This window comes from Crassostrea angulata, chromosome 2, assembly GCF_025612915.1.
Source record: "Crassostrea angulata isolate pt1a10 chromosome 2, ASM2561291v2, whole genome shotgun sequence".
NCBI lineage: Eukaryota > Metazoa > Mollusca > Bivalvia > Ostreida > Ostreidae > Magallana > Magallana angulata.
In genome coordinates, this window is record NC_069112.1 from 4,870,102 (window position 1) to 4,895,656 (window position 25,555).

The 25,555-nt window shown below is 34.9% G+C and overlaps 2 protein-coding genes across 2 annotated transcripts; one reads left to right on the forward strand and one right to left on the reverse strand.

The window, feature by feature from the left end:
* Window positions 1-173: 173 nt before the first annotated feature.
* LOC128170710 (uncharacterized) lies at window positions 174-10,173 on the reverse strand. The gene is made up of 4 exons (XM_052836471.1): window positions 10,033-10,173; window positions 5,496-7,233; window positions 4,939-5,021; window positions 174-1,283 (listed from the first exon to the last, which is right to left on the reverse strand). Exons 2-3 carry the CDS (start codon window positions 7,228-7,230, stop codon window positions 4,963-4,965), a joined length of 1,794 nt encoding a protein of 597 aa, XP_052692431.1. The 5' UTR covers window positions 7,231-7,233; window positions 10,033-10,173; the 3' UTR covers window positions 174-1,283; window positions 4,939-4,962.
* Window positions 10,174-22,259: 12,086 nt separating this feature from the next.
* LOC128170729 (meiosis-specific nuclear structural protein 1-like) lies at window positions 22,260-25,486 on the forward strand. The gene is made up of 5 exons (XM_052836504.1): window positions 22,260-22,497; window positions 22,744-22,871; window positions 23,324-23,426; window positions 23,658-23,906; window positions 25,065-25,486. Exons 1-5 carry the CDS (start codon window positions 22,333-22,335, stop codon window positions 25,176-25,178), a joined length of 759 nt encoding a protein of 252 aa, XP_052692464.1. The 5' UTR covers window positions 22,260-22,332; the 3' UTR covers window positions 25,179-25,486.
* Window positions 25,487-25,555: the final 69 nt, after the last annotated feature.

Below are 25,555 nucleotides of genomic sequence, written 5' to 3' on the forward strand. Positions count from 1 at the left end.
ATATAATGCGAGAAAAATAATCATTCATTATAAACTCGTGTGGGATAGTGAAATTCCACCTCGGGGCCAAGAATCACGGTCTAGGACTCGGCAAAGCCTCGTCCTAGACAGTGAATCTTGTCCCCTCGGTGGAATTCACTATCCCACACTCGTAATAATGAATGATTCTATTAATCTCAGTGGGATGATGAATACGATACATATCTAATTCTGATGTAATGACGCATTAATGCATAGATACATGGAGGCTGTTAATTCCGCGATTTGTACATAATAAGCATCTGTGTTCCAATTATAAATGGGCGTATCTTTTTATCAAAAGCTCAACGTATTTTTATTAAAATGCTTACTAATTAAAATTGATATACAATGTAGTTTTTATATACACTTTAATAAAACAATATATATTACATTTAAAAAATCTGTCAATCTAGGAATAAATAAATCATTGATTAGCACTTTAATCAGCAGTCAATCTGATAGTGAATTTCTTCACATTTATTGAGTCCTATCTACAGATTGCTACGACTCACCAAACATCATTTGTATATAAGTAGTATGTATTTCATGGTAAGCTGAATACAAAAGAAAATCAGTAAACTTAAACTTGGTCACAATATTCCTCCAAAACTATTTACATAAACATGAATTTTCCATCTACCTGATCAATATAACATTTTTTATGAGGGAGAAATGTGCTTCCGACGCCACTGTACTCAATAAACTCTCCTACAAAAAAATGTCAGGGATCAACAGCATAAAATACAGATATCTCTAGAAAACATTAGTAGAAGGGGGATAACTTTCTTTCATTTCAAATTGAAAAATACAAATTGGAGTTACCCCCCTTTGCATGTGTTTTTTAATCAATTTCTTGTGTGCAAATCAAAACTAAAAAAAAATTCATCACACATTCGTCACATTTCTAAGGGATATCTCTGTCCCAGCACCAAAGTACAGCAGAGATTTATAAGAGATCTCAGGAGCTTATTATGTAAAACACACATATAGTACAAATGTAAAAATAATAAAAAGGATGACGAACACATAAATGTTAAATCCATGTACACAGAAACAGAGTCCATTGATGTTGCATTATTTATGTTGAGTTTACTTTCAGAAAAACCAAGTCCATTGACGACGCATTATTTATATAAAGTTCACATTCAGTAAAACAGAGTCCATTGACCACGCATTATTTCCATTGGAATTATGGGTAATCCGGGAAGGTTTTCTACTGTCTCCCCCTGAACTGGCCTGAAGGCGTTCTAAAAGCAGCTTGTCTGCAAGAAACAAAAATAATTAGTTTATAACTGTATTAAAAGAAAGAACAAGATATCTGTGAGCCAATGCTCACTAGTGATACCCCCACTCTGATGTGAATATGTAAAATAAGCAAAGTCGACATTTAACAGAAAGCTGGCATCCGATTGGTACAGAAATATATCCCACAATATTGCATGCCTAAACAAATGGTGTGTTAAAATTTCAAGCATCTGCGATAAATAGCTGCTGAGAAATCTTTGAGGAAAATTTTTTTTAAAAATTTTGGCTAAAATAAACAAAGTACTCATTTAACAGGAAGTTGACGTCCGATTGGTACAAGAAATCTTTGACGAAAATTTGTTTGAAAATTTTTGCTAAAAATAAACATTTGCTAAAAATAAACAAAGTACTCATTAAACAGGAAGTTGACGTCTGATTGATACAAAAATATATCCCACGACATGACATGCAAAAACAAAAAGTGTGTTAAAATTTCAAGCATCTGCCATAAATAGTTGCTGAGAAATCTTTGACTGAAATTTGTTTGAAAATTTTGGCTAAAAATAAACAAAGTACTCATTTAACAGGAAGTTGACGTCTGATTGGTACAAAAATACATCCCACGATATAGCATGCCTATACAAATACTGTGTAACAATTTCAATCATCTTCGATAAACAGTTGCTGAGAATTCTTTGACAAAAATTTGTTTGAAAATTTTTGCTAAAAATAAACAATGTCGTCATTTAACAGGAAGTTCACGTCTGATTGGTACAAAAATATATCCCACGACATGGCATGCCTATACAAATATTGTGTAAAAATTTCAAGCATCTGCGATAAATAGTTGCTGAGAAATCTTTGACAAATATTTGTTTGAAAATTTTGGCTAAAAATAGGCAAAGTAGTCATTTAACAGGAAGTTGATGTCCGATTGGTACAAAAATATATCCCACGATATGGCATGCCCTAACAAACACTGTGTAAAAATTTCAAGCATCTGTGATAAATAGTTGCCGAGATGAATGCGACAGAAATTTTTGTTACAGACGGACAGACAGACAGACAGAAAAGGGTAAAACAGTATACCCCCTCTCCTTCGGAGCGGGGGTATAAAAAGTGAGCAAGCTCAAATACCCACGTTCTCCCATTACTTGACAATGCTACACACCATGAATGACAGAGTATGCATTAAATACAAAACAAGAGGCCAATTGGCCTTAACGGTCACCTGAGTAGCATATATCCCATACACAAACTTGTCATGGAGTCTCATATATGCATCTTATTAATTAGGTTTCATACTGGAGTAGAAAAATTATAAATTTGTAATGACGACCACATTTAATTAAAAAAGAACTGTGAAACCTCTAATTTTGGTGAACAACTAAAAGATCTGGTCTACAAAATCATGAATTCAGTTTTCCTTTCAGGTGTGTTTTTATCAGTAAAGAAGATAATTTTTTAACGTTATATGCATTAACATCTATACATCCATTTTAGCCCTGCCCTAGAGTCAAAACCCATACCCCAGGGGACATGAAAATTAAAATTTCAGTAGAGGACTTCTTGGTAAACATAATTATTAGTCAGTTTTTTTTATACACTGGCAGATGTGTGAGAAAAGAGAAGATTTTTAAACATTATATGCATTAACACTATATTGCCCCCCCCCCCCCCCCTCTCATGTCCTGAACCCCTGACCCAGGGGCCATGAATTTCACAATTTAGGTAAAGGAGATTGTGGATATCATAACCATGTATTCATTTTTGTGCCCACATGTGTGGGAGTAGATCGAGAAGAAGATTTTTATTTATTTATCTTTATCTTATAACATTTCAGCTTTTGTGAACAACTAAAATGTTTTCCTTGTAAATTGAATCCCCAATGTAGCCCCATCATACTCCTTAGATTTGAACAAATTTGAATCTACATTACCTAAGGTTGCTTTCATTAAAGTTAGAGCTTTTCTACACAAATGGTTTTATAGAAGAAGATTTCTAAAGATGTTTCCCAATATATTCCTAGTATGTAAAAATTTGATCTCACCCCCCAAATTGTCACCCCATCCTAACCCAGGGGATCATGATTTGAACAAACTTGAGTTCGTCCCCCCTCCCCCATTGTGGCCCCACCCTACACCCCGGGGTCATGATTTTCACAACTTTGACCTGAGGATGCTTTTACTTATGTTTCAGCTTTCCTGGCTGAATAGTTTCTGGGAAGAAGATTTTTAAACATTTACTCTACATTAGTACATTCATATGTAAAAATTTGACCCCCCATTGACTAAATAGAGGCCCCACCCTTCCAGGGGGGGGGGGGGTCTAGATGTTTACAACTTTAATTCTACACTACCTGAGGTGTCTTCCACAAAAATTTCAGCTTTCCTGGCTGCCAGATTAGTTTTTGAAAAGATTTTTTTAAAAAGATTACTCTAAATATACGTATGTAAAAGTTCGACGTCCCATTGTGGCCCCACCCTTACCCCAGTGGTCAAGATTTTCACAACTTTGAATCTACACTACCTGAGGATGCTTTCACATAAGTTTCAGCTTTCCTGGCCAAATGATTCTTGAGAAAAAGATTTTTGAAAAAACTTCTTAAGAATTTTCAATATTTTCTAATTATCTCACCTTAAAAAAGGGCATGGTGCTTAATTTTCACGACTTTGAATCCCCTCTGCCTAAGGGTGCTTTGTGCCAAGTTTTTTTTTGAATTTGCCCAGTAGTTTAGGAGAAGATGTTGAAAATGTAAAAAATTTATGGACAGAGGACAGACAGACAAACAAACAGACTGACAGACGACAGACAAATTGTGATCAGAAAAGGTCACTTGAGCTTTCAGCTCAGGTAAGCTAAAAATGATAAAGGTCATTACTTGCGAAACATCATCAGATCAAAACTTTCTGCAATTATGCACATATCTAATCATATGTCTTAAACAACAACAATATACTAATTAATTCTAATGGTTAAAAAATTCAAGACAAAACATTGTAATTAAATTTCCTAGAAACATGAAAATCAACACATTATGCCCCAACTACGTAAAAAGTTTTACGAAATTCAATACAGCTGTTTGAGAAGAGTCGGGCTTACAAAAAAATCATTCAAAAAAATCATTCAACATTTGGCCAAAATTCAAGTTCAATGGGGCTAAAATTCCCACAAAGATAAATGAATCGGAACTTCCTAGTAATTAGCACATCTACACATTGTGTCCTAAATACCTTAAAAGTTTCATAAAATTCTGTGCAGATGTTTAATATAAGTTTTGCTTAAAAACCAGGACTGACTGGCGGATAGGTTGAAATCATTATTCTCTAACAATTCCATTGCATGGGGTATAATAATGGCACAATTAGCAAAACAAAGATACATTTACAAATTGATAAAGATCCAACATTTACAATGTTTAATTGTTTAGTTATTAAAGACTATTTTATAATATTCCACATTCAGAAAATAAAACTTGTATAACATGACGTTTCTCACTCAGCAACAGACAGCCATGTTTGGATGATCACAAAGTGTGAAATAAACAGGAGTCAGTATTACAGTCCATGTGAATTATACACAGCTCAATTTCAGCTGCAGATGTTGAACAAAGTGACAAACAACATGTGTGGTTTTGAGAGCAGACTAGATTTGTACAGAAACATTTACAACCTGTCAATATCCCAGCTATCTCCATTATACGGCTGGTGTTGAGCTGGACATGGCGTCCTCATCAGGACGGGGTGTGTGTTGATCTACAACAAGGCATTAATTAGCTGTTAATTAATCAATTCCATACATTATATGTAACGATAGAGCTACATCTACAAATTAAAACTTTAACCTGATTACCATGACACTTGCTTTAATTTATAATTGTCTAATTAATTAAATTAAGTCAAATCAACTGATTACAAATACATGAGTCACTCTATATATTTCATAATTAAATACAGCAACCTGTTATTTCTATTCACTAAATACAATGACATGTAACTGTACATTTAATTAATAAAATAATGTATCTAATTTCTGTATATTTTAGATAAACACTGACTCCCAATGACTGGTAGATACAGCTAACCCTGTAACAATGAGTTGTTTATATTGACAAACAATCACACAGATAAACATGTCTTACATGTATCTTATTGACTGATAATTAACACGGACTGTGTGTCTTAGTTATCTATATCTAATTAATGTGAATGATAATGACTCAGACTTACCTGTCAGAGCGTCCTGTCTGGTGATATACCTGTAGACACACACCTTGTTGTTGAACCATGATCCGACCCAGAGACGGTGAGTGTTGACATCATAACTCAGGCCCAGTGGTCTACCCATCTCTTGTGATGTTGTCAGTAGATGTGACAGGAACTGACCGTCCTTATTTATCATCTGTACTGTTTTGGTTCTACCATCACACACCAGGATGTGTGACAGCGGGTCAGTACAGATTCCACATGGCAGTAGTCGTGATCCTGATGGATGTCCTGTGTAGGAGAAACGATGTCTTCCTCCACGCTCTGTCACCACTACAGCACCAGACACAGAGATAACGCTATAGTCAGACACCACGACATCCCCATTGTTGTTCTCTGTTATATAGAGAGGTATCCTATACAGTCCCTGTCCTGTGTTATTGTTCTGTATGGTTTGTGTGAGTTGTCCACTCTGGTTGTACCGGGTTACCTTGCCTGTGTTTGTATCATAGTTATACATCCCGACCAGTAGATCCCCAGTGGACGGGGACCAGTACACACACTGTGGTCCCCATGTAGAGTCTGTTCTCTCTATAAATGTGGTGGTTGTTTTCATATCCTTTGACAGTTTGTTGATGTTATAATTCCTATCTATATAAATCAGTTCACTCTCACTGTTCACTGTGTGTGATCCTACACCACTCAATGAATCCTCCACACGATGTAGAGGGACACCTGTTGTGTCTGTCAACATGAGATTGTTTCTATCACTGACCCAGACCCGGTCTGATGTCACACAGGAAATGTGATAACAACGACCAACACCTGTCAGTGTGAGAGATTGATGGAGCTCAGCACCAGACGTCAGTTTCAGCAGACACTGGTTTCCTACGCGTCGGTTTCCTCTCTCTGTGATTTGGATTGCACTCAGTGACTCCATCACATCCTCCTTGTTGAGTGACTCAGTCATGGAGAGCTGGCTGGTGTGGAGTGTAAGATGTATCTGGGGGAGGGCTGTCTTTGTGAAGGAGAGGAATTGTAGTGCACTGAATGTGAATGCTGGCTGTACATATCTGTGTTCATATCTCCTTAGTCTGCCAATATGTCTGATCATTTCTATCTTCTGTTTTTTACATCTGTGTTTGAAATCAAAGTCACAAAACACATTGTTCAATAGATCATATACCACATCGTCAATGAGATCCTTCAGGTTCTGGGCCTTTGTTAACATCTCTGATTGAAGGCGGGATAATTCTGTGTGACAGGTTTTGACATCAGCTTTGATTCCTGTCAGGAGAACAGGTCTGTAAAAGAGAGCCTCACTTCTGATGGTGTGAATGGTTCCTCTGTGTTGTTGTCGCTTTGTTTTATAGGCTGTTTGTAAATCCAGTATTTCGTGCTGTCCTTGGCCATAGAGAAAACTTCTGAATCGGTGCAATTGGTCCTCGAAACAAGAATCACACACAGGAACTCGACAAGGTTCACAGTACTTTGTATAAACATGGCTAGGATGTCTCACACAGATCTCTTGTGTTGGGATGTAGTTGATTTTATCACGGTGTAACACAACATCATGGTCTATTGTTTGGAGATCTTTTACATGGTTCTCTTTACACTGGGGACACAGATCACATGGACACGATACACAATAGTACGCTGTGTCCCCCGGACACTTAGAACACAGATGTACTCGGTATGGGGAGCTTGCTGTGATGTATTGGGAGCTTGCTGTGTCCATGATGTGGGGGGTCTGGGTCATAATCTGTTGAATGAAAATAAAGAGTTTTAGAATTATCATTGTTTTATAGTTTCAATGTCAAATTATATAAGAAATATTTTAGTTTAAAGCAGATGTTTTTATTAAAGAAATACTATATTTTCCCTACTTAGATAATTGACGGTCCATCATTTTGGTTCTGATTATAGAGACACTCAACCGGTAGAAAAATACAACACAAGATTGCTGAGTGAGAAAGAGCTAGGTGCTTGCTCTCTCTCTCTCTCTCTATTGCCATCGTTTTATCTCTATATATCTCTCTCTTGGATGTGTACATAATTGAGAAAGTGTATTATATGATTATCTAGCAGAGAAAGTCAGAGAGAAAAAAATAAAATAAGATGTAGAGTACACGTCTTAATTTAGTTGAATTCAATTACCGGGTATTTACTGTCTCAATTTACCTAACATGTATTCCTGCTCTTTTTATTTCTTTCTCTCAATCTCTGTTTTTCATAATTTTAACACTAAACAAGCATTCTTGCTCTCTCTCTCTCTCTCCTATCTCATGTACAATTGCTCTAGAGATCTTATTCCTCCTTTCTCTCAGACTTTTTTCAAACAAATGCTTTTTCTCTATCTCCTCAGATTTCTCTTCTGAACATGTATTTTTGCTCTCTCTCTTTCTCTATTTCTGTCTTTCAGACAAACTCCATCAAACATGTACTGGTACATGTACTAAATATATCTTACTCTAAATCAGATGTAATCTCTCTCTCTTCATGAATGTTGTCAAAACACTATGTTTTACAATTATTCAACAAAAATGACTTTATAATTAAAAGCAAAATTTCAAGAGTTATTTTTCATGGATTATATTTTCTTGCTCGTCGATCTAAACTCAACAGTCTATGTGATAACCAGTTTAAACCGGTTTATATAACTGCTGTTCTTGCTGTTACTAATTTACTCCCTCCGTGATCTGCAATTTATATTGATTTATTTAAGTAAACAATTGATTTCATCAGTAAGGGAATGTAAATGTATAAGCATTGAATGATTTATTTTTGATGTCGTCATGTCAGTAACTGCCGTCAGATGAGCAGACAAATTATCATAACGCACGTTATTCAATTTGTCTGCTAACGGCAGACGTAAAAAATAAATCATTTAATGCTATACACTTTCACTGCTAAACCCCCTCTCTCTCTCCTTACTCTTATATATGTAAAGATGTGCATCTTACTTATTCCCTCAGACATATAGTCCCTCTCTCTCTCTCTCTCTCTCTCTCTCTCTCTCTCTCTCTCTCTCTCTCTCTCTCCTTACTGTTGTACATGTAAACATGTGCATCTTACTTATTCCCTCAGACATATAGTCCCTCTCTCTCTCTCTCTCTCTCTCTCTCTCCTTTTACTGTTGTACATGTAAACATGTGCAGCTTACTTATTCTCTCAGACATGTAATCTTTCTCTCTCTCTTCTTATACGTAATATTGCTTTCTTTCATCCCTCTCTTCTATCTTTTTTCTCTCTTTCCCTCATTCTCTCTCCTCTTTCTCTCATTCTTTCTCCCTCTCTCTCAAACAGACTTTCTCTAAACATGTACATGTATTATTACTCTTTAGATATAACCCCCTACACACATCACCATAATTTAGTTATAGAAATGGGGGCTGAGACAAGATTTGCCTTCTCTCTCTCTCTCTCTCTCTCTCTCTCTCTCTCTGACTAACTCTGTTAAACATATGCATCTTTCTATTTCTCTTAGACATGTAATCTCTCTCTCTCTCTCTCTCTCTCTCTAACTCTGTTAAACATATGCATCTTTCTATTTCTCTTAGACATGTAATCTCTCTCTCTCTCTAACTCTGTTAAACATATGCATCTTTCTATTTCTCTTAGACATGTAATCTCTCTCTCTCTCTCTCTAACTCTGTTAAACATATGCATCTTTCTATTTCTCTTAGACATGTAATCTCTCTCTCTCTCTCTCTCTCCACATACACATCACCATAACTTAGTTATAGAAATGAGGGCTGACACAAGATTTGCCTTCTCTCATACTTTCTTTGTTTTTCTACTGAACATGTACATCTAATATTACTCATTAGATTTTATTTTCTCTCTCTCTCCACAAACACACACATCACCATAATTTAGAGAAATGAGAGCTGACACAGAATTTGACTTCTGTCTGATTCTATTGAAAAACAGTTTTTCAAATGTGACACATATCTTCAGTGTGTTCTTATTTACAATTCACCTATGAAATACAGAATGTTACTTTTTAAAATGTGGTTATAAAACATAGGTAAAATGTAGTTGTGTTATTGCCCCTATAGAGAACATTTTGTACTTGCTATCAAAATACAATTCAGACCTAATCATCAAATGTGTGCAAAATGGGAACCCACCAATGTATACATGTTAAATACTGGCTTATGTCCCATGCTTTGCTGTTCCCTTAACCCTGGCTGATTTTTGACAGTCCCCCGAGCAGATAATTGGACAATACCCCAGCCCTGACATTACCACAAGGTTATGTTTCTCCTCGTCTAACACAACAATCATCAAATGGGAATGTGGGCAATAGTTATATTGTCAGTTCCTGGGTAAGAAATTGATGTTGACCTCAGCCTATGCTCTCGGGCAACAGTTCTTACCCCAGGACTAACACAATGACTACTGCCCTCATACCCATTTAAGAGATGTATACTAAAATGTCTATGAATGACACACGACGACAAACGTGAGATAGCAATGGGTCTCCTGAGTGACTCAGGTGACCTAAAAATACAGAGTATAGCTACATGAACATGGTGATATTACATGAATACTATACCACATATATTCTCTCTTTGACCTCTCAGTACACAGCACAGTCAGACACAGGGAACCTGTAAAGAGACCATCAACTGTTACATTCTACAGACTGGTATAACCTATGAACTATTACATACTAGTACTTGATGATATCCCGAGCAAGTGCGGGATTTAATAATATACACATTTAAATGATACAATGTTTAACATGTTGATCCATATTTTTTGGTTTATTTATGTATATATAGTGTCTGATTTTTTTTCTTAATTCATTTCTTAACCTTTTTCAAGCTCGTAAAAATCTACATTTACTATATCAAATACTGCTTACTCTCAAACATGTACTTCGCATCTACCGGGTATGTTAATTCTCTCTCTCCCACATACACAGGTGCACACACACACAGACTTTCTCTGCTTACAATTTGTTCTTGATTTTCTGTTCTAAACCTGTATATGTAATATTACTCTTTATATCTTACTCCCTCTCTTCTCTCTTAGATTTGTTCTGTCAACAGGTACTTATGTTCTTCTCTCTCCCCCTCTTCTCTCTCTCTCTCTTTCTATCTCCTCTCTGTCTCTGTCTCCTCTCTCTCTCTTTCTTTGCTTAAAATTCCCCCTGATTTTCTCTACTAAACCTGTACCTGTAATATTTCTCTTTAGATCTTATTCTCTCTCTCTCATCATTTACCTTACTTCTCAGATATGTACTTTCTTTCTCTATCTCTCTGTCTCTCATTCTTTCTTTGTTTTTTCTACTGAACATGTACATCTAATATTACTCATTAGATTCTCTTTCTCTCTCCCCCCCCCCCCCCCCCACACAAACACACACATCACCATAATTTAGAGAAATGAGAGCTGACACAGAATTTGACTTCTGTCTGATTCTATTGAAAAACAGTTTTTCAAATGTGACACATATCTTCAGTATGTTCTTATTTACAATTCACCTATGAAATACAGAATGTAATTTTTTAAAATGTCGTCATAAAACATAGGTAAAATGCAGTTGTGTGTTTACCACATGTAGAGAACAGACTGTAATTGCTATCAAAATACAATTCACACCTAATCATCAAATGTGTGCAAAATGGGAACCCATCAATGTATACATGTTAAATACTGGCTTATGTCCCTTGCTTTGCTATTCCCTTAACCCTGGTTGATTTTTGACTGTCCCCCGAGCAGATAATTGGACAATACCCCAGCCCTGACATTACCACAAGGTTATGTTTCTCCTCGTCTAACACATCAATCATCAAATGGGAATGTGGGCAATAGTTACATTGTCAGTTCCTGGGTAAGAAATTGATGTTGACCTCAGCCTATGCTCTCGGGCAACAGTTCTTACCCCAGGACTAACACAATGACTACTGCCCTCATACCCATTTAAAAGATGTATACTAAAATGTCTATGAATGACACACGACGACAAACGTGAGATAGCAATGGGTCTCCTGAGTGACTCAGGTGACCTAAAAATACAGAGTATAGCTACATGAACATGGTGATATTACATGAATACTATACCACATATATTCTCTCTTTCATCTCAGTCAACAGCACAGTCAGACACAGGGAACCTGTAAAGAGACCATCAACTGTTACATACTACAGACTGGTATAACCTACCAGTCAACAGTCAGACACAGAGAACCTGTAAAGAGACCATCAACTGTTACATACTACAGACTGGTATAACCTATCAGTCAACAGTCAGACCCAGGGAACCTGTAAAGAGACCATCAACTGTTACATACTACAGACTGGTATAACCTATCAGTCAACAGTCAGACACAGAGAACCTGTAAAGAGACCATCAACTGTTACACACTAGTATTCGATGATATCCCACGCAAGCACCGGATTTAACAATATATACATGTATACACATTTATATGATACAATGCTTAATATTTTAAAAAATATTTTTGGGTTCAGTTTTGCATATATTGTGTCCGATTTTTTCTTAATTACTTTTCATGTTTCTTAACCTTTTCTTTAAAATTGAAATAAAAACCCAACTGCATGGCTTGATTTTTACAAGAGCAGGATGAAAAATATAAACTAAAATGGTTGATATATACATGTACATTTATTATTTTGCAGTTTATAAAGCGTAAACTGCCCCAAACCATTTAATATTGTATACTTATAGAAAATATACCCTTTTCCGCCCTGTGCGATATAAACCGAAAATTCGCCTAGGGGTGTGATATAAACCGTAGGGGTGTGATATAAGATTTATATCACACCCCTCTCCGGCAATCTTCGGATGCCGGAGAGGGGTGTATTGATAAATTTTTGACGTTAGTCTTAACATGACCTAGGCAACATTCTTTATATGATATTAAACAATTTTTTAGCCAATCAGAAAGCGCATTACAACCAGAATTAAAGTAGATCCAGTGTTCTGTGACGTCACACTTTTTTGTAAAACTTTGAATTCTTTAAAAATTATGCAAGATAGTTTTATTTATTTTATGTGAATAAAATCACATGGATGTAATTAGAATTATTGGTAGGTTCAAGATATTTTCGCACTTAATTTTATACTAAATTTCCAAATTTTTATATATTTTATCTAAGCAAAGGGGAAATAACTCTTTTTCTGACTTTTCTCTTAGCTGTATGTCTAAATGCTATAGTTTTTCTTATTCCAACGATTCAATTTAAAATATTTTTGATATTTTAGTTTTCTGATAAAGTTGACATTAAAATTAAACAAGAAAAACAAATTTCTGCCTACAAGATTTTACTTTCAACAAAAAAAATATACATTTTTCTAATGCCGAAATATGCTTTAGTTTATGTTTATCTGACATCTAAAAAAGTGTGATGACATGTATATTTTTTCTAACAATTGATGACATTTAAGTCTATTAAGTCGAAATCAGTTGGGTTTTTCAACTTTCCTCAGAGAATTTTACGAGTATGGAGCTACCTTAAATTATATACCCATCAATTTTTCTTTCTTGATGCTGTCAATTTTACAGAGTTTGATCTGAGTTTCCAGATCACCACACTGTGGTTTTTTCCGATTCCGTATCACTGCTCTCTGAAACTGATGACTTAGTACACATAAATTAACGTCTGTATTAAAGCGCGTTTTTAAAAGAGTTCGTTTAAAATAGCTTCATCTAAAAATAGCTTTGTTATATAAGTAAATGTAATACAATTGATTTTAAAAAGACAGTTTTATAATTAAAACTTATAAATGGACAAGGGTACAAAATAAATTTATCATTTAATATTTATAAAAATTACAGATTCCGTATTACTGCTCGCTGAAACTGATTGTTCTTAAGGTCAAATTTCACTATAATTATTAAAACTGTTCCAAATAAAAATTTCAGATAAAAGACGATTTTGAAAAAAAAAATAATTGGGGAGGGGGAGGGGGGTCATCCCCCATTCAACCTCCCTATTTGATGTATACATGATTTATTCATATAGAGGTAGAACACAATTTGTTCATTGTTTACAAATTAATGTAAAAGGTTTACTACTAATCGTTCATGGTATAAAAATGTAATCAATTATGGTTGATGGACATCATATCACACTTGTTGAAATACCAAAGGTGTGAGCAGTTACTGTGGTGCAGGCATTTTTCAGTTTATTGACAAAATGTCAACTTTTTTCTATATTTTTTTTGTAATTCAGGTAAGTGATTAAGACATTGATAACAACTGACCCCATTTCTTACATGTTATACATGTTTAAGGACGGCGACGCAATTCATTTCCACGGTAGATTTTTTATTTAAATTTTTATATAATGTTAATTTAATCAGTTACTGAGGAGTGAAAATCAATAAAAAAAATTATATTATCACCGACTTCCTTTCTTTACTGGGGGCATTTCAAAATTTGGGACTAAGGGTACGAAAATTCTCAGATATAATAGAATTAAGTAATGGGAATTTTCTGGGGTGGGGTATAAAAGCTTAGAGAAAGAAATGTAGGTCATCGAGATTGTGGTAACGTTATATTTCTTATTGAAATCATTAATCACTTATTATATCTAGGCCAGTACATACAGCTGTTGGATTGAAACAACTTACCCCCTCCTCCCTTACCCGAACTAAGTTACACCAGTTTTTTCTTGAAAACTTTACATATACATGAATGATACGATTTCTGGGTAGCCATTTTATTTCAATATGTAACGTGGATCTCTCATTGAAATGTAAAATTTCTTAAAGATATACTTGGATTACATTGCAAAGCATCTAATGCTGGTTGTTTGGCAGAATTAAACAGGTTACCACTTTGGTCTAAAATCTCATTCTCAAGCATTAAATATTGGAATCACTTGATAACATCTAATTCTTTGGCATTTAAATTATATCAGGGAACGATCAATTCCAATTCCTGGACTAAGAAAATTTATGGCATCCTAGACAATTTGGGATTCTCAAACATTAGTACTTATAAAAGCACAATCCAACACTTTTTACCACACATAAAGCAAAGAATCATTGACCAATGTATCCAAGAGCAATCATCAAAAATTTTTAGTTCAGAAAAACTTTCATTTTTTCAAAAATTATATATGAGAAAAAGAAGGCCTTATGTTGATATACTCAGGAAAAGATCTGAGAGATCCTCTATTAGTAGAATAAGATTAAGTGCACATAAACTTGCAATAGAAAGTGGTAGATATAATGCCACAATTAGGAATGAAAGATATTGTAATGCTTGTAAAACTGGTGCAATTGAAGATGAAACTCATTTTCTTTTTCAATGTAAAGCCTATTCTCATCTAAGGAACAGCTATTTTAGTAATTTTTATAAGATAAGTAAAATAAATATTGCCAATAACTTGGACAAAGAAAGATACATTTTACATGTATGTTTAAATAGTGAAATACATACTATTTTAAATATTACTGTTAAATTCATTAATGACTGCTTTGAACACAAATGTCAATTAGTCTAAGGAAATGTTAAACTGATCTATATAGATCAGTAAAAATATATATACTGTACATGAAACTATTGTAAACATACAATGATGTTCTTATATATTCATTGGGCCTTTGCCAATTATTGTAATTGTGTTTGTGCCAATAAAATATTTGTATTTGTATTGTAACGTTAGGCCTAGTTGATTTTTAAATATATCGCGTTTTATCTCATATATATTGTCACTGGCATGGTGTATTCAAGAAGTAGACTACATTGTAGAATATTTGATATGACAAACCTTTTGTTTCACGCGGAACAATGAAATAAACTTTCCTTTCCTCTTCCCAAATCTGTCTATCGTCCGGTCGACATACGTCACAGCGATGCTTAGACGTTTCGCCACCCAACAATTTCGACCCCAAGTCGTTTCAGTCCCAGATGATGAATGTACCGGTTTTCAAAAAAATGGAAAACGAATATTTAGTTTTTAATGTATTAATCGGTCACCTTAGTTTTCATTATTACTTAATTAATCTTTATATTACTTAACGTATATATACTCAAAGTAAACATATTTTTTTAAAGGGGGGGGGGGGTCTGTGTCTGAACCAACGACTTAGATCTATAATTGAAAAGAAATGTCAACATTGAGGAAACAGGCACGTAGCATCGTTTTTGAACGTGAGAGGGGGCAGACTTATCCAAAAAGTCTTGGCAAGAAAAAAGAAAGAAAGAAATTTATAGGTTACTTTCCAAAACCCTGATATTCCCAATCCGTAGGGGGGGGGGGGTACTTTTAACTTCAGTTTCACTGATTATTTCCTTATTTTCAGTTTAATTTTCTACATGGTCCCTTTAAAGTGTGTGTTGGGGGGGGGGGGGAGGGCAACTTCATGTTAATTCAAATTTTTGTATGTAAATTTAAGAAAAACCTTTCTTTTATATTAATTCGTGTCAAATTTCATTATGCGTTTGTGAAATAAAAAATTCAACATTGTCTTTTTGACGGCAAATTACAATTTAGATTGTCATTTTGGCGGCAATTATCTACCTATAGGATACCTGGCCAGTCAGAACTTGATGAGTTTAGTCCGTTTTATATTCTGTCGTATCCTTACACATGTGTACATCTGTGCTTTGTTTTCTTAATTCATGTCATATTTCATTACGGGCCGCCAGGAGCCGGTCCGTCATTTGATACACATTTAAATATTGTATATATATAGCGTTTCTGCGGGATAGTTTTTTTTTCTTAAATGAATTAATATTATGCTCATTTTTATCAATTAAAAGTAAATTTGCACGTAGAAATATGTTTTATGCTTTTTAAAAATCACTAGACTTTGACCCGTGCTTGCATGGGTTGACACTGTAAACGATACCATGCAGGCATTTACAAAATAGATACATCAAAACACCGTATATTGTTGCCATTTGCATAACCAAACTTCAAGCCTACAATAATGCTATTAATTTCACTGCACTCTGCTGAGTTGGAATAATCTAACTGTGTTTCGGGAAAGGCCTTCACCACAGTTAAAATGCCTCCCATATTTACCATTGTTTACCCGTAATGTAGCAGAAAATTGCAAAATAGCTCCAAAACGATTTTGGAGAAAAATAATAAAGTTGCATTGAAAATAACAGTCAAATTGTTCACAACAAACCCTTTTAAAGCTGTAAATACATGTACCTTTCTTCGAAAAGTTTAATTCTATAATCGCAGAATTCAACATACATGTATTTCAACAACGTTTTTTGCACACCATGTTGACATTCGAAACTCTCGGGATTTTTTTTATAGTGAATGCGCTGTGTTAGAGTTATCTCCCGTATTTTCTTTGGTGAACAGAAAAAATGAAAATTAACACGCATTATGTTTTATCGTTTCCAAGTTTATCCATGCAAATATGATATTGTGGAAACATAAAATAAAGAGCCTCCCGTGATCAGTCTGGGCGGACTCCGAAAAAGGAGTAAACTCCGCAAACGGAGTATTTGGCACCGTCATGCATTGCGATTTTCTCAACTTCCGTTTTGTAGCTAATTTAAATAATGGAGAGTTGCCTCCCTTTCTCGCTAAAACGTGATTGAAAAATAGATTGAAATCCTTCGAAGCGTGAAAAAAAATATGGAAAGGACTCAGAAATGATTAATCTTAAAATAATACTTTTAAAAAAAAAGTGGAAATGTTTCGGTAAACAACAGGAAAAATACATACAAATATTAAAACTCATACGTGGTCGACCAGGACTTATAAGATAAGAAAATCGGACTTCAAATTAAGACTTGAAAGTATGGAAATTGAAAATTAATTGTTGCACTATTGTAAGTATTCAAGCCTTTAATATGGATGATGTTTTTTTTTTTAATACGACAAAATTACGATGTATACAAGGTTTTAAGAAGTGCCGACTTGGCGGGTCAGCGCGTGATCAAAAGAACGGTGTAATGACTACAAACGGGTTAAAAAAAAACTAACAGTAATAGTGTATTTCACACCCTAGCACATAAATTATCTTTAATTATAGTGAAATCATGGAAAAAAACATTAATTTATTCACTTTATTAACAATTCAATTTATTAACATCGGAAACAGAATTGAAAAACTTTGACAGCAAATACAATTTGATTTGGCCAACGAACGTATATTTTTGCCAAATACATTCTGTTGAAACATGTCTTATAAAGCATTTAAACGTATTTTCAGACCTGCATATGAATAATCCGCTTTGCACAATCAATTTTCCTGAGTGCCCTGTTTTCACGTAAAAATGGGATATTTTGATTAACTGCGCATGCGCCGAACTCCTTTTTCGGAGTATTTTTTTTTCTTTTGAGAAATCACTTCCGTTTACTCCGTTTTTCGAAGTCCGCCCAGACTGGTGATTTAGCGTGAATGTAATGCGCATGCGCAAGATTGTAAAATCCAAAAAAATTCAGATAATTTCCGGAGTTTTTGGAGGAATTTTCATTGATAATTAATTAACGAAGCTTGATTGAGAAAAAATAAAAACAAATTGGTAATCTTCAAGTACCGAAAATATTCAAAATATATAAAACAAAAGACAGTACTCTTCTGATTTATTAATATTAAAGCTAAAAAATTCGAGTCTATTATTTTTATATAGTAGTATAGATTACATATTTTTTTGTTTTATTCGTAAATGAAAATTTTGTCATAGACTGTCGTGTTAGACGCGTTTTATCGAGACTATAATATATTCGTAAACTTTCGGAGTTGTTTATTGTATCGGTATACGGGGCATACTAAAGACCTAAAATACTAAAGACCTGAATGACATTAAATTTTATATAATGTATTTTAGTGTTTTTGATGTATTTGAATTTCTATGTGTTGCGTATAAAAAATGATTTTGTGTGTGAATTTATTATATTGCCATGTACTTTCTAGTAGAACATTATCATGAAATGACATCCATATCAATTATTTAGGCCAAAATATGAAAGAACTGAAAATTTGAATGGACCTGAAAATTCGAGCTAACCTGATTTATTTTTAATTCTTTTGAAATAACCATGATTATTTTCGTTAACTGTAGTGTAGATAAAATCTATAATTCCATTTAGGAAAAAAATTTCCGGCTTATTTTTTACCTTTAAAGTTGAACAGATTCTACCGGATGAGCATGATCTTACATATACCTTTATCTTAATCCATTTCTATTTTATTATGTGGTCTCTTGAAATTATATATTATGCAAATTATGCACTAAGTTTTAATTCAATACAATCCACCAAAAAAATTAAGATGGTTTGAAATAAATAATTTCCAAGAGAATAATAATGAATTGAACTTTGTATTAAAATAATGTACAAATCACTGTGTTCTCCATTACTTAATTCATACTTAAGCAATGCCCAAACAACTACCGTTAGAAATGCTTACAGTAACGAACTCTATTCTTAATATTAATAGTAAAATGTTAAATTTAAAAACATGTTGCTGAAAATACAGTAATTAAAATCAAAATTTACCATTTAAGTACAACCAACTCGTTATTTTCTTCCTTGTTCTGTGTGTTTATGTTAACAACCAATGATGATTCAAACAACAATTACATGTATATTTTTGCGGCCCGTTTGACGCTTGCGTCAATGTGATTTCTTGTTATTCGTTTGTGAAACTTTTGAACGGCAATCCTACTACCTCTAGCATTCCTGTCCGGTCACGATGACGACACCGGAAATCGTGTTTATTTCAGCAGCAAAATCATTGCACTTGTTGAACTTAGGACAAGCAAATAACAAAATGTCATGGACATTCGGTACACGCCCTTTAACACAAAATAAAATTATTAATGAAATCAGATTATAAACGGAAAAACCTGGATGACATTTTAATTTACAAATATTAAATACAACTCGAACTGCCATTAGACACAATCTATTTAAGAAACACCATTCATTAAACATATTATATGGACAATCACCAAGACTGGGCGATGAATATTCATAAAAAATTGTTTTGTTTAAATTCCTAGACCGTTTTCCTACGTCACAAAGGATACACACCAATAGAGATCATTGATAGAATGGTGAACAAGTTTAGGTGTTTTAATTAACTAATCTAATTAATTTAATGGATTAATGTATTTGAACATATATGGTACTGGAAATGGGGGGGGGGGTCTTTGAAACAAATAATCGACATCATTCTATTTTGAAAACAAAATCTGAAGGATTACAAAATAAAATGAATTGGCCTACTGTGTGTTTTGTGTCAAGAACCAATGATTGCAAGGAAATGGCGGAGCTAGATTTTTTTTCAGGAAGGTGGGGAGGTATTTTGTGGACGTTGGGTCTGAAACACCATGCCCCCTCCGCTTGTACATAGAACCGTGAATGAAAGGCTTTGCATTAACCGAGGATTTCTGCTAAAAGTAAAATGGAAATTATAAGTTTTCAAACAGTGATTCTCAGTTATGTACATCTGTCACTGACAACGTTTTAATTCTTGATTTGTACACATTGAATCAAATATTTGCGTAATACGTGCATTCTACGTAGTAAAAAAAATCACAGGCACCCGACGTTAGGCCTTTAACTTTTTCTCATTATAAAAATAAATAGCAGACTACCTTAGTCTAAATAATACACGCGTTTTTAGGTATGGGGTATTTGTTTTTTTATGACAAACAATTTTAACGTCATGTGCCTGCGAATAAGATGAAGATATTGATTGATATATTCTAATTATGTTGTACTTTAACCATGCACGCCTTCAATTTAAGACCTATGTGAATTCTTGACTTTGCGCTGCACATAGAGGTCCTTTATCGTGCCAGCGCCTACTAATGTCAGTAACCACCATACAAACATTAAAGGGGAAGGGATACCCCCATGTTCTCAGTATTTTTTTCCTTAAATTTGCATTAAAAATAGAATTCAACGCCCCCCTCCCCACTGTTCTCAAGTATGTAGAAATGACAGGTAACAGTTATAAGGGTACCAGGTTTTAGGATTTCAAAGATCGGCGTAGTGTATTGCAAATCTAAAATGTTTGTTAAGTAAGCTCCCCCCTCCACTTTCAACAACAATGCTAAGATGTTAAAGCAATACAACCTGTCGGCGACGGAAACTTTTGTCAATCGCCGAAATCACTCTAAAACAATTTAGCCACATTAAAATATTACATTTTAAATTTAAAAATGATGCTATCTGCTTTTTAGTCTAAAACTCGTTTAAAAGCAAATTAAAGCAGTTAATTAAAAGCAAATTTCCAACATTTCAGCATTAGATAATGATCAACAACTCTTTTGGTTAATAGTACTTAACATTAAAGACAATGAAATTCTTAACCTTGTGGGCAAATTTATCAATGATAACATGCTATAGTACTCATTTTAAGTGAAATATTGTTATAATCAACATTGTCAATTGTTGTAATTGTTATACTTAAATAAATTCTACACTGTTCTTTGGTATGTCTTTCTCTTGTAATTATAATAATATGTCACGTACTTGTCTGTTCTGGACTTTGAATTAGAAGTAAATGTTCTGAATATGTATTTGTATGCGTTTAAAACGTGAAAATATGCTCAGCGAGAATATTTGTCTTGCAAGACAACATTTCACTGACGTATTTCGAAGTATGCAAGTGACCTCATGTAAATTATGTATTCCGAAGTACCGTCCCTTGGTGTATCTGATGCAGATTACCGTCCCTTAGTGTATCTGATGTAGAGTATCGTCCCTTGGTGTATCTGATGTAGAGTACCATCCCTCGGTGTATCTGATGTAGAGTACCGTCCCTTGGTATATCTGATGTAGAGTACCGTCCCTTGGTGTATCTGATGTGGAATACCGTCCCTTAGTGTATCTGATGTAGAGTACCGTCCTTGACATATCTGATGTAGAGTACCGTCCCTTAGTGTATCTGATGTAAAGTACCGTCCCTTAGTGAATCTGATGTAGAGTACCGCCCCTTGGTGTATCTGATGTAGAATACCGTTTTTGGTGTATCTGATGTAGAGTACCGTCCCTTAGTGTATCTGATGTAGAGTACCGTCCCTTGGTGTATCTGATGTGGAGTACCGTCCCTTAGTGTATCTGATGTAGAGTACCGTCCCTTGGTGTATCTGATGTGTAGTACCGTCCCTTCGTGTATCTGATGTGGAGTACCGTCCCTTCGTGTATTTAATGTAGAGTACCGTCCTTGACATATCTGATGTAGAGTACCGTCCCTTAGTGTATCTGATGTAAAGTACCGTCCCTTAGTGAATCTGATATAGAGTACCGCCCCTTGGTGTATCTGATGTAGAGTACCGTCCCTTTGGGTATCTGATATATTTAGAGTACCGTCCCTTGGTATATCTGATATAGAGTACCGTCCTTTGGTATATCTAATGTAGAATACCGTTCCTTGGTATCTCTTGATGTATCTGATGTAGAGTACCGTTCCTTGATGTATCTGATGCAGAGTATCGTCCCTTAGTTTATCTGATGTAGAGTGCCGTCCCTTCTAGCCTGCACAAGATGATTCTTAAACTGAATTATGTTACATTCAAGTAAATAAAACTTCTGAACATGCTGAAATATTGTATAGAATGTGCACGTTTGTCGTTTTCAACAATTCTGTTTTGTGTATCATATTCATATGCATGATATGTATATCGCATTTACTCTGCTTTGTTTTCATTTGATTCGTTTACTTTGCATTATTGGATTTTACTGTATAAATTTGATTTATTGTTGGTTTTTATTGTCTAAAGAGATGGAAAAGTGTGTTGTTACTGTTGTAGTGACTGCTTATTATACGATCAGTTTGAATTATATTCTCCCTTATTAAACCCCTATAAATAATGAATGCCCTTTTTCCCTGTAGACAACTGTTCGTCGAGCCCTGACAGGTGGGGCAAGAGAGAGGCAGCTCGAAAACATGAGGAGGCAGGAAGATTATCGGGAGGACACAATTCGTCGGCTGCACGAGGAGAAAAGATTAGAAGCCAATATGAGTAATGAAGAAAGGATATCAGAGAAACGATTTATAAGGCGTACAATGATGGAACAAAAAGAAAGAGAAATGGAAGAAGCAATATTAAAGGTAAAGTTCTGAATTTTTCAACTGAAAAGGAGAGAATTGTCAATAACAGCTCATTTATAAGGAGGATGAGAAGAGTTTAACCAAAATGAATGTTATCTGAGGAGAATTTAACATAACTGAAATTTTAACAAATTTTTGACCAGATATGAAATTATTGCTTACATTTTATAGCTTCTTCTCTGATGATAATAATACAGAATATGTGTATCAGTAAATCTGATGTCAATTTTGAATGCTACACTCCAGGCACAGAGGGACCGTTTGATCCGAGAGGAACAGATGTTACAGGAGGAGAGACTGGCTGCAGAGCTAGAGAAGAGGAAACTAGATTCCATCAGGGACGAGAAGATGAGACAGCAAATCAGGGAAATCAGGTAAAACAAACAAGAGTAATCTGATTTTGCTATAACAGGTGTCAGATGGAAAAAACCCACATGTTTGAAAAGTGAAAACATACTGGAAATTAAGAGGTTTTTTTTGACAGAGTTCTTAAATTCAAATTTTTGAAATAGGGATTTGTCTTTTCCAGTAACAACTTCAGTCAGTTATCTTAGATGTTTATACACACATCATATGCCTCAAGTATTTCTGTCATTGATAGAATCATAAAAAATAATTGTCAAGTTATTAAAATACTCTCATCAGGCAAAACTTACCCAAGGTATTTGAATTACAGAATATTTAATATATAAATAATTTACATTCAATTGGTGATGTCAATTTTGAAAGAAAAATTGTTTGTAACCTTTCTTTGAAGTGTCAATATCCTGAAATGTAGGTTTTTGAGATAATTTTAGTGAACCAATTCAATTTACTTTGTTTACAGTTTAGAGTTGAGAGCATTAGAAGCTAAGCTACGATCTGCGTACATGAACAAAGAAAGGACTGCCCAGATAGCAGAGAAAGAGGCCATCAAATTTGATGTCATGGTAAATATATCTAATAAATTCCTAACGTTGAAAACAAATCTGTCATCAGTATTGCTATTTAATCTTGCTTTTAGTCTCGACTCCCCTGCTGCCTGTGAAAAATTAATTGAAAATTAGTTTTGTTACCCAACTTTTCATGGTACAGATTACTAAATTTGTTTTCTGCATTAACGATCAGAACATTACCACAACGTTCTTAGTAATGAGGCCTTTTAAAAAAAATTTTTTTAGAAACGTGACTCTGAGATAGCTCGCGAGATGAAGATTGAGCACGAGCGAGCAGAGGAGGCAGCTCGGCAGCGCGAGGTGGAGAAGCTCATTGATGACAGGAAGTCTCAGTTCGCCGCAGACCGCGAGCGGGAGCTTGAGGAGCGCCGTGAGGAGGAGAGGATGGAGGCATTCAGGAAACAGATCATTGAGGAGGAGAGACAGAAACTGCTCAGGGAGCACGCCATGAGGCTGCTGGGATATCTACCCAAGGTAAGGGCTAATACTGATATCTACCTAAGGTAAGGGCTAATACTGATATCTACCCAAGGTAAGGGCTAATAGTGATATCTATACAAGGTAAGGGCTAATAGTGATATCTACCCAAGGTAAGGGCTAATACTGATATCTACCCAAGGTAAGGGCTAATAGTGATATCTATACAGGTAAGGGCTAATACTGATATCTACCCAAGGTAAGGGCTAATACTGATATCTATACAAGGAAAGGGCTAAGAGTGATATCTACCCAAGGTAAGGGCTAATAGTGATATCTACCTAAGGTAAGGGCTAATACTGATATCTACCCAAGGTAAGGGCTAATAGTGATATCTATACAAGGTAAGGGCTAATAGTGATATCTACCCAAGGTAAGGGCTAATACTGATATCTACCCAAGGTAAGGGCTAATAGTGATATCTATACAGGTAAGGGCTAATACTGATATCTACCCAAGGTAAGGGCTAATACTGATATCTATACAAGGAAAGGGCTAAGAGTGATATCTACCCAAGGTAAGGGCTAATAGTGATATCTACCTAAGGTAAGGGCTAATAGTGATATCTACCCAAGGTAAGGGCTAATAGTGATATCTACCCAAGGTAAGGGCTAATACTGATATCTATACAAGATAAGGGCTGATACTGATATCTATACAAGGTAAGGGCTAATAGTGATATCTACCTAAGGTAAGGGCTAATAGTGATATCTACCCAAGGTAAGGGCTAATAGTGATATCTACCCAAGGTAAGGGTTTATACAAGTTAAGTTTAAGTATTCAATGCATACCAAATTAAACACATATCTTAATAACCACGTGTTTGCCTCATTTAGCAGTGGATGTCTTCCATGGTGTAAATTTTTGATATGACACAGTGACTGTGATCACATCACTACAGATTTTTACACATTATTTTTGAAATGAAATGAGGATCTTTTCCATAAAAAATTCTATAAAACAGGAATTTAAAAATTCAAAACGAGAATAAAAAAAATGTGATTATAAAATCTCCCCAAGACCCAGGCAAAGAAAACACACAACTCATTGGATTAAAATCATTTATCATTGCAAATTATGAGAGATCGATATATTTGCCTAGGTTCATTCATATCTAGAGATATAGGTGAAACTGATGTAATAATCTTATTGTAGGGAGTGATCCGTGACTCGGGCGACCTAAACATGCTGGGGTCAGAGTTCAAGGACGCATACAGTAAGCGTCAGATTGATCCGTTCGACGAGGAGGCGTGGGACCAGCGTCGGTAGGAAACCGACCAATCAAAATTAGGCATCTGTGATAATGAAATTCTACAAAATGAACTAATATTCCGTCCCATCATTGGATAGCTGTACATTGTTTCTGGAAGTACATGTATGTTATTGGGTGATGTTAATGGCAGAACATGTATGGTAATGAACTATTTTAATGGATTGTCAATTTGTGTAAATAATGGTCGGCAGTGGACAAAAGCCATTACTTTCTCATGAATTCTTTTTTCTCGGTGTAAGTGTGTGTGTGTGTGTGTGTGTGTGTGTGTGTGTGTGTGTGTGTGTTTGTAATCACATGAAAGCCACTACATGAGTATGAACACACACGTTTTATCCCACTACATTTTTTCTTCCCACTACATGCACTCGCGTAG

What these genes read in the sequence shown, in the direction of transcription:
- LOC128170729 (XM_052836504.1), top strand. Translation starts at nt 22,333, where the DNA reads ATGAGGAGGCAGGAAGATTATCGGGAGGACACAATTCGTCGGCTGCAC. An exon ending in TGGAAGAAGCAATATTAAAG is followed by an intron (nt 22,498 to 22,743) that starts GTAAAGTTCTGA and finishes GCTACACTCCAG; the next exon opens with GCACAGAGGGACCGTTTGAT. An exon ending in CCATCAAATTTGATGTCATG is followed by an intron (nt 23,427 to 23,657) that starts GTAAATATATCT and finishes AAATTTTTTTAG; the next exon opens with AAACGTGACTCTGAGATAGC.
- LOC128170710 (XM_052836471.1), bottom strand. Translation starts at nt 7,230, where the DNA reads ATGACCCAGACCCCCCACATCATGGACACAGCAAGCTCCCAATACATC. An exon ending in CAGACAGGACGCTCTGACAG is followed by an intron (nt 5,022 to 5,495) that starts GTAAGTCTGAGT and finishes GCCTTGTTGTAG; the next exon opens with ATCAACACACACCCCGTCCT.